Here is a 16,517-nt window from a genome sequence, read left to right as displayed (position 1 = left end):
TGCACCTCTGGCCAAGCCCCTGGCCGGAGACCCCCCCACCCATCCCTGCTGGTTGCTACTGCCCCTCCCCAAATCCCAGGGGCCTAAGGGTTGAGAAGGGCCTGGGCTCACCTTGGGCAGGGCCAGCTCCTGGTCCAGTCCCACGCTGATGTGGCACATGTAGTAGAGGCTCACTCCGAACAGGGCGAGAAACAGCAGCAGCTGAGAAGAGACCTGCTGCATGAGACCACCCTGCCTAACAGCCGTCCCCCAATCTCCACACAAATTTAAGTCAGTCAGGGTGTCATGGGCAACACTGTGGAGTTGAGCAGACTTGCGTGCCAGCCCCAAGTATCAGCACTTAGGCCTAGGCAACCTCCCTACCTCCAACCCTGCTCTCCCTGAGGCGAGGTCCCCACCTAGTCCCCCTACTCTCGTGTGGTTCGAGGCCCACTCACCACAACCCCTCGAGTGATCCAGTGCAGCAGGAAGGGGGCATAGGCCTTTCGGAAGAAGCCAAGCAGGAGCCCCTCTCCCTGGCCAGGCGGGGGCAGCTCCTGGGGCTTGACACAGCAGCACACGTCCAACCGGGAGGCCTGGAGTGGGAGGCAGCCCCTCAAGGTAGTCCCAGAGCAGACAAGATCCCAGGGACCACCTTCCTGCCCCCAGGGAGTGTCACCTTCTGTGGGTGGCCCATGCCAGTGCCGCTCATGGAGACATACCAGTGTGCTGTTTTCTTTGCTTTTTTTTTTTAATCTTGATAAAATATTTTTAAATTTTACACTATCATGGGAACCAACAGATCAACTCCTGTCAACCTCTCATTTATACAGCTGACCCTTGAACAACACGAGTTTGAACTGCCTGGGATCACTTATCCCTGGATTTTCTTCCACCTCTGCCGCCCCTGAAACAGCAAGACCAAGCCCTCCTCTTCCTCCTCTTCCTCAGCCTACTCAACCTGAAGACGACGAGGATGAAGACCCCCATGATGATCCACTTTCACTTCATGAATAGTAAATAGATTTTCTCTTCCTTCTGATTTTCTTACTAACATTTTCTTTTTTTTTGCTTCCTTTATTGTAAGAATACAGTTTATAATACATATAACATTCAAAAGATGTGTTATTGACTATTTATGTTATCATTAAGGCTTCCAGTCAATAGTAAGCTAGTAGGAATTAAGTTTGGGTCAAATGTTACATGCAGACCAGGCATGGTGGCTCACGCCAGCACTTTGGGAGGCCAAGGTGGGCGGATTACCTGAGGTCAGGAGTTCGAGACCAGCCTGACCAACATGGTGAAACCCCATCTCTACTAAAAACACAAAAATTAGCCAGGCATGCGGGAGGAGGGGGCCTGTAATCCCAGTAATCAGGAGGCTGAGGCAGGAGAATCGCTTGAACCCGGGAGGCAGAGGATGCGGTGAGCTGATATCGCACCATTGCACTCCAGCCTGGGTGACAGAGCGAAACTCCGTCTCAAAAAAAAAAAAAAGTTACATGCAGATTTTCAACTGCTTAAACAGTCGGTGCCCTAATCTCCACATTGTTCAAGGGTCAACTGTATTTTATTTCTCAACCTCATGCACTTTAGGAGGTTTGATTATGTTTAAAAAATTGTCAAAACAAATTTATTTTTCTATAGGAAATTGGAGAATACATGGACTAAATATTACCCTCCTGGCACAATGCCCCTGTCCCCCACCCCATTCTCTGGGCCATCTCTGTGGTAGTAAAGCCACCCCATCTCCCTGCCATGGTGGGAACCCAGAGGCAGGTCCCTCAGTACTGACCCAGCTGCCCCTACCTCCTGCCTCTTGCTGTCCAAGGAGAGCAGGGCCACAAAGGCTGACATCTGCAGGAGGAAGTCAAGGATCACTGCAAGGCCAGAGGTCAGGGCGAAGGTCCGCACAGCTGGCATGGGGGTCAGGGCCCCTGTGAGGGAGCAGGGGCTGTCAGGGCACCTTGGCTTCAAGGGCAGAGTGGTAGCCAACATTGACAGGGTGCAGGGGGAAGGGGGTCTGCACTATACCCACTGCCCTCTGGGAACTCCTAGGCTCCGGCACTAACCCAGCAGGCCTAATGCCAAGTGGGGAGGGTCTGACCCAGGCTCACCTAGGAAGAAGCAGATGGCCTCAGAGAGGCTGCACAACAGCATGCTGGGAGCCACCCTGCCTAGGGCTCGCCCAATGTGGACCTCTCGTGGCTCCCCAGGCCTCCGGGGCAGCCTCTGTGTGGGAACAGCAGGGATAAGAGCCAGGGCCCTCCAAGGGCACCACCCCTCAAAGGCCAGCAGGGAGCTGGCAAGTGCCAAGAGCTGCAGCCAGGCCTGAGGAGCTGCTCTGACCTTCCTGAATCATCAGAGACTCTCATACTCTCCACGGCCAGTGTTCTTCTTCCAGGGTCTGGCTGGGAGAAATGGTTGGTGCATTCGAGATGTCTATAGCATCCCTGTTCCAAGCATTGTTGGAACCCCGATTGTTCACCAACAGGGAGAGATGAAATCGATTCTGATTTATCCTTACCATGGAATGCTAAGTAGCAGCATAAAGACAGGAGGAGGCTGTAATGTACTAACACGGAGAGGTTTTACTAGACATTGCAAGGGGTTAACAGAAAGCTAATTCCAGATGGTAGAGGCAGGATGAAGTCATTTATGTCAACACACTCTACTTTCTACAGATATTGTAAACATGAGTGTCGATGAACAGAAAGAGTCTGCAGGGAGACCCAGCAAATTCACGCCAGAGTCCCATCTGGCCAGGAGGTGAGGTTGGGAGAAGAGTGGGCAGTTGGGGGTGTGGAGAGCTCCTCCCTTCTTACCTGGTACTCGAGAACAAAGATGAAGATGTTATCAGCCCCCAAGGACAGCACCAGAAAAGGCACCACTTGTAGGATGACCAGGGAGGAGCGGATACCCAGGTAGGAGAAGAAGCCCATGGCAGCCATGACTGCTCCCAGGACCACGGCCACCCCGCCGAGGCCCAGCGTGGCCTTGGAGTCCACCTGCAATGCAAACAGGCTCAGCCCCCTAGCCACCTAGCACCTACCCAGTATGCCCACCAGCCTCAGCTAGGCGAGACAACGCAGCAGGCAGGCACCCTCATTGCCTGCAGGTGCCCGATACTTCCCCCAGGGGTGAGGAGCTCACATCTCACATTAAAGCCCCTCTGCAGAGCCATCCTCCCAAGGGTAGGTCCAGGAAACCCAAAGGCATGGGTGAGCCTACTCCATCTTCCTTGAGCATGCATTGCAAGAGATTTTAAGTATTAGCTTTGCATTTGGGCAAGTGAGGGTATGGCACGTAACAGACAGAAAACTGCTCTTAGGCCAGGTGTGGTGACTCACACCTGTAATCTCAACATTTTGGGAGGCTGATGAGAAAGAATCACTTGAGCCCAGGAGTTTGAGACCAGCCTAGGCAAAAAGCGAGACCCCATCTCCACAAAAAATAAAAAACAAAAAAAAAATGGCCGGACATGGTAGCTCACGCCTGTAATCCCAGCACTTTGGGTGGGCGGATCACCTGAGGCCAGGAGTTCAAGACCAGTCTGACCAACATGGAGAAACCCTATCTCTACTAAAAACACAAAATTAGCTGGGAGTGGTGGCACATGCCTGTAATGCCAACTACTCGGGAGGCTGAGGCAGGAGAATCGCTTGAACCTGGGAGGCAGAGGTTGCGGTGAGCCGAGATCGCGCCATTACACTCCAGCCTGGGCAACAAGAGCAAAACTCTGTCTCAAAAAAAAAAAAAAAATAGCTGAGCACAATGGCATGTGCCTATAGTCCCAACTACTTGGGAGGATGAAGCAGGAGGATCACTTGTGCCCAGGAGTTTTGAGGTTGCAGCGAGCTAAGATCATGCCACTGCACTCCAGCCTGGGCAACAGAGCAAGACCATGTCTCAAAAGAAAGAAAGAGAGAAAAAGAGAAACAGAGAGAGAAAGAGAGAGAGAGAAAGAAAAGAAAGAGAAAGAGAGGGTAGGAGGGAAAAGAGAAGAGAAAAGAAAAGAAAAGAAAAGAAAAAGAAAGGAAAAGAAAATAAAATTGCTCTTGACCTTTCAGCACAGAACACCTGCAAGAGGTATTACCCTTTGGGGCAGCCACTTGGGTGTGTCCACTTTGCTGTTCTGAGGTGCTCTGGTTAGGAAAGTTGTAGAAGGCCTGCTGAAGATGCCTGGGGTCCTGGGCTAGCCCACCTAGCTGTGTCCCTCTCGCTTCTTACCATCACTCGGCTCCAGCTGGAATAGCTGCCCAGGGCCAGAGAGATGTACAGGAATATGACAATGTAGCTGGTGGCAAAGATGGGCAGGTCTTCAGCTGTGGTGCGATTGATCTCGTCTTCCAGAGAGCGCTGTGGACACACACCCGACCAGCCCCCACTGACTGTGCCTGCTCCAGCCAGGCCAGCTCTCAATAGCTCGGTCACTGGGCACTAACTGTGTGTTGTGTCACAGGGCCTGATGGCCCCCTATAATCGCTGGTGAGGCTACAAGAACAGCCATCACAATCACCCCATTCTGAGCAGGCAGCCACTGTCCAGGGTCACTTGGGAAGGGCCAAGGCCAGGAAGGGAACACAGGAACTGACCCAAGACCACCTGGGTTGCACCCCCAGAGCCAGGGACCCTGCAGCCCCTACCTCAGCCATGAACGTGACCTGGAACATGCCAGCCGTCCGACGCTGGAAGGCTCGCATTTCCTCTAAGAAGGCCTCCTCCCACAGCTTGGCCTGGGCCAGACGGGGGTCCCCAGCAGGGTAATTGTTGAGGGAGAATGTCATGATCAGGGCCTCCGCCTCAGAATAGTCCTTCCCTGGGATAAGAAATACTCAGACCCTTCCTGCTGCACCCGTGCCTCCCTCCCCCTCCAGCTGCACCCCTATATTCCCTCCCCCTATCTAGCTGCACCCTTCCCATCACCCCTTGCTCCTTCTCCCCCACTCCTTCCTCATCTGATACATGGCCTTACCTCCTACACCCCACTTCTCTCAGCCAAAGGCAAGACCTTTGGGCCCAGGCAAAAAAAAACAGAGTGCCTGAGTAACACTACAAGAAGATAAAGGAGATGGCAGAGAGAGGAGACAGGACAGGGTTGGCCTACAGCTTCCAGAAGCCAGGCCAACCCTAGGCCACGAGAATCCCCAGCACCACTCCCACCCTCCCGTCTATGGTTCCTGCCCCAATACTGCATCTTCCTTGGCTTCCTCTCAGGGCCCACTTAGCTTACCTTTGTACCCCCCAATGGCAAGGAAGGGGAAGACAGGGGCCCCATAGTCAGCCATGCAGCTCAGGGCCAGGGCTGTGCCGTCCTTGAAGGTGAGTGGGGCACTGGAGGGAGATGACCACAAAGGGAAAGGGCCTTTCCTGGCCCTGCCCAGCCCTATGGCCCCTCCCTTCCCCTCCCACCCCAGACCCACAGCACTACGGAGGGTGAGCTGGCGGGGTGGGGGACACTGGCTGCAGATAGCTGCAGATAGCCCAGCTATCTGCATTTAGGCCATTTAGCCATTTAGGACCCAGCCGAGTGGGTCCTAAATGGCTCCCATCCAGCAAGATCTCCTGCAGGCCTCCGCCCACGGAGTGAGTTGGAGCTGCCCTGAGTGCCTTCTCTGTGCCAGGCAGGGGCTGCTCTGGGCCCTGTCCCTCTGAGCCTCTCATGTCTCCACACACTAGCCTGACCTTCCTGGCTCTGACATTATCTGATTCTGGATTGAGCATCACACCTGAAGTCCCACGAGGGTGGAAGAGCTGGGATTTGAGCCATGGGGTCTGGCATGGGCTGTCTCAAACGTTGCCCTCAGCCTCCTTCTCCTGCCTAGGGCCCCCCAAAACCCTGTAGGTATTGAGGTCAGATTTGGAACCCTGGAGCCCAGGAGCCAATGTTTTCGCAGTTTACTAGACTGGTGCCCTCAGGCAAGTCTGTAGGTCCTTCAGCTTAGCCCTTTCTGCAAAGCTCGTCATTGTGAAGATGCAGTGGGACACCTGAGCAAAGCTCTCTACCCCCCTCTCTCAGATCTGAGCAAGCGAGTGCTGGTTGCTGTGTGACCTTGAGCAGCTTACCACACCCCTCTGAGCCTCAGTTTTCCTGTCTGTAAAATGGAGATAATTGGACCACCCAAGAGTTGTTGTGAGCATCCAAAGTCAAAATAAAGATAATGCCCTATAATGGACTATAAAGCTACCATCAGACATGAGTCTGAGGTCAAACCATGATGCCTCCCCAGAGCAAAAAACGGCTCCTCTCGTTCCTGCTATTTCCAAGAGACAGCCCTTGGGTTCCTGGCACAGACACTCTGGGAAGCAGCCCAAACTTGGGGCCCGGCTGAGGGATGCAGAACCAGGTAGTGAGGGACAGAAAGTGTTGGCACTCTCTTCCAATCCAGTGGTTCTCAAAGTGTGGCCTGGGGCCCTTAGGTGTCCTAGAGACCCTTTCCAGGGTCTGTAAGGTCAGAACTGTTTTCATAATAACACTAAGATGCTATTTGCCCCTTTTAACTCTCATTTGCTCTGGAGTATGGAGTACTAAACGTTCACTTTGAGGACCTCTGCTCTACTCCAACCTCAAGGAGCCTCCACTGCCATGGCCCTGCTGCTGCCCTTGGCTCTTGGCCCCCTTGGCCCAGCAGCCTTGTTGGCATCTTGTTGGCAGCACACCAGAGTGGACAGAACCAAGGACTGAACCCCAATCAATAGAAGTGTATGTGGCTGTGGCCTACCCCAGGACACCCGGCCCAGGTGCCTGAGACCAGCCACAACCTCTGGCCTGAGGGCACCTTTTCCAATGCATACCATGGTACCTCATGGGCTACCGACGGCCCTGCGGCACCTGGCACAGAAACAAGAAGCAAAACAAAGCAAATATAAATATGTGCTCTGCCAACCGGGCTCCTCTGTCAGACTTAAGCCAAGAGTGTGGCAGGGAGCTCCCACATGTCAAGAAATCTGCAGAAAGACAGAGTGGACTCGGGGTTGAAGGGCCAGCGATGGCCACGCACAAACCTGCAACCATGAGCAGGAACTCTGATCAAAGGAAATGGCAGCCGGACGAGGGGCAGAGATAATCATCTGGGTACCCCAGTCCAGAGCCGTAGGAATAGCTACCTCTGGTCCTTCAGGACCAGCTGTATGCCCAGCCAGGTTCCCAGGAGGCCATGGCAACCCAGCACCAGCCCACTCCTCACCTGGGCCCCACCACGGACTCACTTGGCACAGTACAGAAAATGGTCCTTCCAGTCGACTTGGGAGGTCTGCCCCATCAGTGTCTGGTTGGCCGTGAGCAGCAGGAGCGTGCGGTTGTTTTGGAAATACTGCAGGAGGCTATTGATGCAGCAGTCATAGAGACTGGTATTGTCTGGATTGAGGGGGGCGTAGCAGATGTCCCGCAGGGAGATGTTGCGCTGTGCTTCGGGCAACCATACCTGGAGGTGCCGCAGCCTCTCCTGCAGCTCCAGCAGCTCCAGCAGCAAGTCCAGGTCCAGAATCCCGCTGAAGTTCTTGGGCCCCAGCAGCAGAGAGTCATACCTGTAGCTGGACCGGTTAGGAGCCGTCAGGATCACCTGGTTGGTTCGGAAGAAGGGGCCGAAATGCTGGTCATGGAAAGCCTTCTCACTCCGGGCTTGGCTATTGGGGGCCGACCACAGCTCCACGGGGTCCGTAGTGAGCTCTGTAAAGACCAGGCCCGCTGCCAAGGCCACCACCGGGATGACAGATAGCACCAGGATGGTCAGAGGCCACGAAGCCACCCACGTGCCCCAGCCCTGGAAGAACTGGCCAAGGAGGGTGTGGGTGGAGAAGCTGAGCTTGTCAGAGAGGCTGGTGCTCTTCTTGGCGTCCACCGTCTTGCTTTTGTCCCTGGCGGGGGCCACACGGAGTCCCACGAGCAGGATGGTGACCACAGCGAAGACAGAGCAGAGGATGATGATGAGGACCAGCCTGCCCGGCATCCGGCCCAGGTAGAAGGTGGAGTCCAGGGCCTGGGGGCGGGCTATGGCAGGACAGGATGCAGCACAGTCCTGGCAGGAGCAGGCCACCACGTCGTCACCTTGGGACTCATTGCAACGTGCAACCCCCTCATTCAGAGGCTGAATCCCACTCCCCATGGCCTGGCCGGGCTCCAAGAGGTGGAAGGTGATGTCCAGTGGGGCCAGACCATTGCCTGTGTCTCCCTGGAAGTTGAGCCAGCGCTGGGCATTGCAAAGGGCAGAGCCATACACGCCACACATGGTGCCCACAGCCAGCGTGGCGGCTGCAGGGATGCGCACACGGCTGCAGGAGTCATAGCTCTGCTCGGCAAAGCTATGCTGGTAGAAGGCCTCATAGGCCACCACAGCTGGGAGTTGTCCAGCCCCTAGCTGGGCCACACGGGTCACATTGATGAAGAGGCTCTGGTTGGGGCTGCACGTATTGTGGCAGTGCAGGTTCACGAAATTGTCAGAGCAGGCTGGGCAGCGGGTGAGAAGGGCCTTGGTGATCGACATACTCGCTTCCAGTGATACCAGCTGCTTGGCGGAGCAACAGGCTTGGGTGTTGGGGCCGGTGTAGAGGCGGGGGCAGATCTTCTGTAATAGGATCAGGTGATCACCTGTGATCTTGCGGGCCGGTGTGTTGGACAGGCAGGACACGTTGGAGAGTGTCATGAGGCCTCCAGACAGCTCTGGGTTCTTCCCACATTCATCATAGAAGGCGCAGTAGCCAGGCTGGTGGATGGGTGTGTAAGGTTCGCTCTGGGCCTGCAGAGCACAGCAACATCACACATGGGCCCTGACACAGCTGGGTGCCATCCAGACAGCAGGCAACCAGGGAGGGTGTGGGGGTAAGAAGGACATGGAGCAGGGGCAGGGAAGCGGGGAGTGTGGGGAGTAGGAAGCCTCCTGGAGGCATGTGCCAGCCAGCCAGTGTTGGAGTGACAACACTGGCCTTTCTTCCTGGGGGTGGCCTGATAGACCTGCAGCTTAGGAAAGTCATGCTGGAGAGGCTAGAGATGGGTAAGGAGGCAAAGCTGACTCCAAGGTCCCGGGCTCTGCCCACGTCGAAGTCAGCCTGAGTCCCCACACTGTACAACACATCCAGAGGCCAGGGTCTGTCATGGAGAGTCTGTGCAGGAGGCCCCCCGGCTCCCACCACCACCACCACCACCACCTGCTTGAGGCCAAAAGCCGTCACCCACCTCCCAGACACAAAGTGAGCGAGGAACTTAAGAGGCACCAGCCCTGGATCTTCTCCCAGCCTCCAAAGTGCTCAGTCCTCCCTAGGTGATGCTCACCAGGTAACCCCATCCCAGCACCTCCTTGCCTCAGACCTCCCTTAACTGCAGAACTGGACCCCACAGTAGGGCCAGTGACAGGAGCACCCCAGTCCAGCAGCCTCTTTCACCCCCGTGTGCATTCAACCCTGTGACCTGGAAACCCTCCACCTGCACCCCTCCTCTGTGGGGCCTGGCATCCCTCATGTGTCCAGAAACTGGCCCAGCCCACAGGCCCTGAAGCTCCCTTGCTGTTACCCAGTAACACTCGCCTGATACAAGGCTGGCTCCAGGGTCCCTAACTGGAGGCCGCAGGGGAGGTGGAGCCAAGCCCTGGGACTCACCAAACGCAGGAGCAGGGCCCACAGCAGCCAGCCCTTCAGGCCGGCCTCTGCCATCCCGGGTCTGGGAAGGGGTCAGCGGGGAGCCAGGCCAGGCCTCAGGAACAACCAAGGGCTGAACACACATTAAGGCAGCCTCCTCCCTTCAATGACAACCCTGGCCTGACTGGGTTAGGGATAAATGAGGCTGAGCCCTGCTGGTTAATGATCCACCACTCCCACTGTTTGGCCCCAGTCCACAGGCCCCCGCTTTAGATGAGCCTCATCACGCAGGTGCTAGGGTCTCCACTCACTTCCCAAAGTGACCGAAGCCAGAGGGCTGAGTCAGCTAGGGGAGAGACCACGCTATTAGCCCCTAACTCAGCCTCTGCTGGAGTTGGTGCCAGGGCCTGGAGGCACAGATGGGACCAGGCACTGGCTGGGCTCCAGCCTCAGGAGCTCAGCATGGCCGAGGAACCTCCGCACCCTCCCTGGCTCAGCCTCAGACCCCAGCTCTGCCCTACCCCCTCTTGGGACCAGGGCCAGCTATGGGCTCAGAGGCACCCTCTGCACTGTCATCCCTAGCAACTGTTGTTAATTAATATTAACAGCCTGATAACGGAGGGGCGGTCAGGGTGGAGCGACGCAGTGACAAAAGTCCCCTCCTACAGGAAGCAAAGGGAAAGAACAGCTCACTCTAGGGCCTGACATTTGACAGAGACCCCAGATAGTGGAAGACTCTCCTTTGCTCACTTTGCTCTTCATCCCCCCTTCCCCCCGACCTTCTCCCTCTCGTCCCTTGCCCAGGCCTGTCCCACCAGTCACCCCTAACAAGGGACAGCAGCAGCTCTGCTCCACCTGGGCCCAGGGGTGTGGTACACACTTTCTGCTCCCTCCTGATAGGAATCTTCAAGGCCTACCTTGGGCTCTATCACCAGGATGGGCCATGACCTTGGCCCCATTACCAAAGCTGAGCTGCAGATAAGGGCAGCTTGTTGGGAACATCTCCCGCGTGGCCACCTACTGGAGACAGCTGCAGGGAGGGACCTGTCTCTAGTGTTCTGTGGACCCCTGCCTGATTCACAGGGGAGCCACCAGCCTCATGCAGGGGAAGACAGAGGCTGAGAGGAAGGGGACCGAGGCAGGGTCAGGCTGACTCCTAAGTCCTCAAGACAGCCATAGTGGAGAGGAAAGACAGTCAGCAGCCAAGGGCCTGCGCCTGTGAGTGACAGCTCCATCCAGCACCTTCCCAGCACTGCTCCCAAGTCCCTGGCCGGCAGAGGTGGAGACCCCACCACCCATGAAGCTGCCTCTCTAGGTCCTCTGTTCCTGGTGTTGTCATCTAGTTCCTCCAGAAACAGATCCTGAAACAAGGATCCCAGTGCAAAGAGTTTATTGGGGAGATGACCCCAGATGACAGCAGTCGGTGAGTGGGGAATGAGCCAGGGGATGGAAGGAAGCTGACCAGAGTGCATCCAAGAGCTTGCTCCTGCCCCCAGGGACCTCCAGGAGCTGGTGGGGATGTGCCCAAGAAGGTCCCCTCCAAGGAATAAGGGCACAGACAGCTTTCCACCATGTTTATCTGTCACTGGTAGAGGACATTCCTGGAAGCTTTAGCCCCAGCACGTGGCGGGCACATTCAGGGTCAAAGGGCCTTAGGCAGGGCCGTGGGCACTTGGCAGCAAGAAGTCACTGTTGGCATGCACGGGGCTGTGAGTGTCAGAACAAACATATGAAAGGCCCACCCTGCCTTTCATATGTTTGTTCCCGTGGGGGCTGCCTAGGCTAAGCCCCTGGAGCCCAGCTGTGCCCAGCCTAGCACCACAGAGAGATAGAGTCCAGCTATTTGGTCTCCTGGGGTCGTTTGTGAAACATGTGCAGTGTAACAGCAGCACAATCTGGCTCGGAATGACAGTGAAAATTTCACACCCGATCTCCCAACCCAGCTGCCAGTGCCTCTGGACACACGGTCCGAGCTGTGACCATATGATATGTACATGCATCCTGCTTTTTTGACTTTTCACATAAATCCTCCCTGTTGCCTTCAATCTCTGATCAGCACGTCTGTGACTAGGTTATGGTCCGCAGGACGCATGGATCTTCTCCTGTTCTGGTGCTGACTGTCGGGCCGGTTCCCAATAGTTCATTTTTGATAAATAAGTTTCTGGTTGACTTCTTTGCACCTAACAATGTTTCCTCTTTTTTTGAATTTATTTCCTTAAAACAAGTTCCCCTAGATGAGATCTGTGAGTCAGAGTACAATGTTTACCATCCTTTTTTTTTTTTTTTTTTTTTTGAGACCGTGTCTCACTCTGTTGCCAGGCTGGAGTGCAGTGGCGCAATCTCGACTCACTGCAACTTCCGCCTCCTGGGTTCAAACGATTCTCCTGCCTCAGCCTCCCGAGTAGCTGGGACTACAGGCATATGCCATCATGCCTGGTTAATTTTTGTATTTTTAGTAGAGACAGGGTTTCACCACATCGGTCAGGATGGTCTCGATCTCCTGATCTCATGATCCGCCTGCCTCAGCCTCCCAAAGTGCTGGGATTACAGGTGTGAGCCACCAGCCCCAGCCCAATGTTTACGACTCTTACGTGGACAGCTCATTTCTTTCCTCAGGCTAATCTAGGATTTATTGGGTAATTATCAGATTCTCAGTTATTGGAATTTGGTGAAGGGTTGATGCCAGTCTTGGGTAATGAAGACTCGGTGAGTTCCCGGGGGCCGTCACTCTTACCACTGACATGGGCAACTCGCACAGGCACCATCTTCCCGCAGTCTCACCTTCATCGTGTATTATGTTTGTCATTAGACCTTACTAATTTAATGACTGCCAGATAATACCTCATTTTCCACTTTCTATTGGTATTAGTAAGATTGATATTATAAGTTTGATGTTAGAATCATAAGACATGCCTGAAATGATTATATATAATCATTTCCCAAGCTTCTCACCCATCAGAAGGGCCCAGAGCTGTGCCAGTTCACTGAGGGAGCAGCCGGGGGTGAGGCAGCCATCAGCAGAGCAGCCCTTTGTGGTTGGCTCTGGGGTGACACCTGGCAGAGGCTGCCGCAGGTGAGTCATGTGCAGACAAGCCCTGGAGACATGAGGATCACTCACTGAAATAAGCCAGGCACAGAAAGACAAACTTCATGTGTTTTCACTCATTTATGGGAGCTAAAAATTAAAACAAATGTATGGCAATAGACAGTAGGTAGAACGATGGTTACTAGAGGCTGGGAAGAGTAGTGGGGAGGTAGGGGGAAGCGGAGATGGTTGATGGGTACAAAAATGTAATTAGAATGAATAAGAGCTGGTATTTGATAGCATAACAGGGTAATTACAATCAGCAGTACACTTTAAAATAACTAAAAGGGTGTAATTAAAATGTTTGTAACAGAGAAGTGACAAATGCTTGAGGTAATGGTCACCCCATTTACAACCTGATGTGATTATGACACATTGTATGTCTGTATCAAACTATCTGATGTACCCCATAAATATATAATCTACTGTGTACCCATAAAAATTAAATTAAAAATAAAATCACTCGCTGACTTGCTGTTCTGCATCCCAACAGCATTCAAAGAGTTTGGGGATCTGGGCTGAGAGGAAGGTAGGTGACATTGCTAAGCCGGTCACCTGTACCTTGGCTGGATATCTGTACAACACTCTGACCAGTACAGATGTGAGTAATCACATCCCCTACTTCTGGCTCTTTGGGGTAACCAGCCTGCCGGTGGCCCCTTCGTCTTTCTTGCCGTCAGAACCTGCACTCTGTTTGGTGAAGGACTGTGTCCACTGCTCAGGTGAGAGAGGCTCTCCCTGTTCCCCCAGCCCCCTTTGCAGCTAGCAGGGGCCCTGTGATCCCTGTGGGAAGGCTTTTTCTTCCCTCATGAAAGGAGAGGTATGCAGCTGGCATGATATTCTAGCCTTCCCCACTTTTCGCTGCACTAGACAGATGGAAGGTCTGGAGCTGTAGCAACCATCTTGTGATCCTGAAGCATTGAACACGAGGAAAAAGTTGAGATGCAAAAAATGCCCATGGAAATGACATCAGCAAAATGGTGGCCTAGGAAGCTCCAAGCTCTCATTTCCAAACTGAAACACTGAATAAACAAGCCAAACTGTCAGAACCAACTTTGTTGGCACTCTAGAAAACAAAGGCCTACAGCAACCAGGCAAACACTCAAGTTAAAAAAGGCCATCTTCAAAACAGTAGCAAAGTTTTGTGGTGTTTTTACTTAGTCTTGCCCCACCCCTTCCCCAGCATGGCAGCAGTCTTGTCTATTTTTTGTTTTTTGTTTTTTTTTTGAAACAGGGTCTCATTCTGTAGCCCAGGCTGAAGTGTATTGATACAATCATGGCCTACTGCAGCCTCAAACTCCTGGGCTCAAGCAATCCTCCAACCTCAGCCTCCTGAGAAGCTAGAATTACAGGTATGTGCCACCACACCCAGCTAGTGTTTTAAATTATTTGTAGAGTTGGGGTCTCACTATGTTGTCTGGGCTGGGGCTGGTCTCAAACTCCTGGCCTCAAGTGATCCTCCTGCATTGGCCTCCCAAAGTTTTGGGATTACAGGCATGAGCCACTGCACCCAGCCAACAGTTTTGAAATTGAGACAACAGTACCACAGTTCTCAGTTCCCTCCCTCCAAAGAGAGCAGGCCTTATTTGCAAACTGTTATGTGCATCTGTTCTTATCTGGGGGATCCTGGAAGAACTGATGCAAGATGCTGTATCTCTTGCCTAAAACCAGGACATTGCTCAGAAAAGATGCCTGGGGCAAGAGGTTATAGGTAGAGACATGCCATAGACCATTTTAAACCCAGAGGAGAAGCTTGGACAATTTGGATATTCAGCAGCAACTCGTGGGCGCAGTGGCTTACGTCTGTAACCACAACACTTGCGGATGCTGAAGCAGGCAGATTGCTTGAGCCCAGGAGTTTGAGACCAGTATGGACAACATAGCAAGACTCTGTCTCTACAAAAAATTTAAAAATTAGCTGGGGGTGGTGGCATGCACCTGTAGTCCCAGCTACTTGGGAGGCTGAGGCAGGAGGATTGCTTGAGCCCAGACGTTTGAGACTGCAGTGAGCCATGATTGTGCCACTGCACTCCAGCCAGTGCAGTAGAGCAAGTCTCTGTCTTAAAATATATATATGTACATAAATTTTTAAAGCAGCTATGAGCCAAGCACAGTGGCTCATGCCTGTAATCCCAATGCTTTTGGAGGCCAAGGTGGGAGGATCACTTGAGGCCAGGAGTTTGAGACCAGCCTGGGCAATAATTGCAAGACCCCATCTCTACAAAAAATAAAATGTAAAAAAAGTTAGCTGGCATGGTGGCATGTACCTGTAGTCCCAGCTATTTGGGAGAGTGAGGTGGGAGGATCATCTGAGTTTAGGGGTTTGAGGCTGCAGTGAGCCATACCGCACCACTGCACTCCAGGCTGGACATTGACTCAAAAAAAAAGAAGAAGAAGCTGCCAGGTGCAGTGGCTCATGCTTGTAATCATAGCAGTTTGGAAGACCAAAGCAAGAGGACTGCTTGAGGCCAGGAGTTTAAGACAAGCCTGGCCAAGATAGTGAGAGCCTGTCTCTACAACAAAATAGAAAGGCAGGCTGGGCACGGTGGCTCACACCTGTAATCTCAGCAATTTGGGAGGTTGAGGTGGGAAGATCCTGCCCTGATCCCAAGAGTTTGAAACCAGCCTGGGAAACATGATGAGACCCTGTCTCTACAAAAAAATAAATAATTGGAAGGGGCCAAGATGGCCGAATAGGAACAGTTCCCATCTGCAGCTTCCAGTGAGACCAGTGCAGAAGGCAGGTGATTTCTGCATTTCCAACTGAGGTACCCAGTTCATCTCACTGGGACTGGTTAGGCAGTGGGTCCAACCCACAGAGGACGAGCAGAAAAAAAATAAATAATTAGACAGGGGTTAGGCACCTGCTGTCCCAGCTACTTGGGAGAGACACAGGAAGATCACTTGAGCCTTCAAGGTTGAGGCTGCAGTGAGCTATGTTCACACAGGACAGGATGCGGAGGGGAGGAGAGGGGAGGGGAGGGGAGGGGAGGGAAGGGAAGGGAAGGGAAGGGAAGGGAAAGGAAGGGGGAAAGGGAGGGAGGGGGAAGGGAAGGAAGGAGGGAGAGAAGGAAAGAGAGAGAGAGAGCAAGAGAAAGAAAGAAAGAGAAAGAAAGAAAGAAAGAAAGAAAGAAGAGGAAAGAAAAAAGCAAAAGAAAAAAGGAAAGGAAGGAAGGGAGGGTGGGAGGGAGGAGAGAGACAGAGAAAGAGAAAGAGAGAAAGAGAAAGAAAGAAAGAAGAAAAGAAGAGGAAAGAAAAAAGGAAAGGAAGGAAGGAAAGAAGGAAGGAAGGGAGGGAGGGAGGAGAGAGACAGAGAGAGAAAGAAAGAAAAAGAAAGAGAGAAAGAAAGAAAGAAAGAAAGAAGAGAAAGAGAGAAAGAAAGAAAGAAAGAAAGAAAGAAAGAAAGAAAGAAAGAAAAGAAGGAAAGAAAGAGAAAAGAAAAGCGAAAAGAAAGAAGGAGGAAGGGAAAGGAAGGGGAGAGGAGAGAAGGGAAAGTTAGCTGGGCATGGTGGTGCATTCCTGTAGTCCCAGCCACTTGGGAAACAGAAACAAGAAGATCACCTGAGCCCGGGAGTTTGAGGCTGCAGTGAGCCATGATCATGTCACTGCACACCAGCATAGACGACAGAGTGAGATCCAACTCAAACAAAAATAAAACGGCTATGTATACAGGAAATTGAGAATGCCACATGCATGTACAGGGCAAAACACATGTTCAGAAAAGCCCTAAAACTTTTGTCACAGGCTGATCCTAGGCTCAGAACAAGCCTAGCTAAGTGTTAAAAGAGTCCCAGCCCAATTTGCAAAAGATGGGAGAGGTATGCTTGGGTGTGTACGTGTGTGTGTGTGTGTGTGTGTGTGTGTGTGTGTGTGTGTGTGTGTG

At 53.0% G+C, this 16,517-nt stretch overlaps 2 protein-coding genes across 2 annotated transcripts in view; one reads left to right on the top strand and one right to left on the bottom strand.

The window, feature by feature from the left end:
• Positions 1 to 9,695, bottom strand: part of NPC1L1 (NPC1 like intracellular cholesterol transporter 1) — a 28,643-nt gene extending 18,948 nt beyond the window's left edge. Inside the window, exons 1-10 of the mRNA XM_032758182.1 lie at positions 9,571 to 9,695; positions 7,189 to 8,714; positions 5,213 to 5,313; positions 4,626 to 4,798; positions 4,210 to 4,338; positions 2,805 to 2,987; positions 2,097 to 2,211; positions 1,789 to 1,916; positions 438 to 575; positions 112 to 201 (exon numbers count right to left, since the gene is read on the bottom strand). Of these exons, the coding sequence (XP_032614073.1) occupies positions 112 to 201; positions 438 to 575; positions 1,789 to 1,916; positions 2,097 to 2,211; positions 2,805 to 2,987; positions 4,210 to 4,338; positions 4,626 to 4,798; positions 5,213 to 5,313; positions 7,189 to 8,714; positions 9,571 to 9,624 (2,637 nt within the window). The 5' untranslated portion in view covers positions 9,625 to 9,695. The remainder of the gene's footprint in view (positions 1 to 111; positions 202 to 437; positions 576 to 1,788; positions 1,917 to 2,096; positions 2,212 to 2,804; positions 2,988 to 4,209; positions 4,339 to 4,625; positions 4,799 to 5,212; positions 5,314 to 7,188; positions 8,715 to 9,570) is intronic.
• The window catches only part of OGDH (oxoglutarate dehydrogenase), a 486,510-nt gene that overhangs the window by 304,369 nt on the left and 165,624 nt on the right, over positions 1 to 16,517 (top strand). The gene's annotated exons all lie outside the window — the stretch shown is intronic.

The sequence above is a fragment of the Hylobates moloch genome, unplaced genomic scaffold, assembly GCF_009828535.3.
Source record: "Hylobates moloch isolate HMO894 unplaced genomic scaffold, HMol_V3 SCAFFOLD_1, whole genome shotgun sequence".
Taxonomy (NCBI): domain Eukaryota; kingdom Metazoa; phylum Chordata; class Mammalia; order Primates; family Hylobatidae; genus Hylobates; species Hylobates moloch.
The sequence above is the reverse complement of the archived record's forward strand: the minus strand, read 5'-3'. Positions and strand labels throughout refer to the sequence as shown.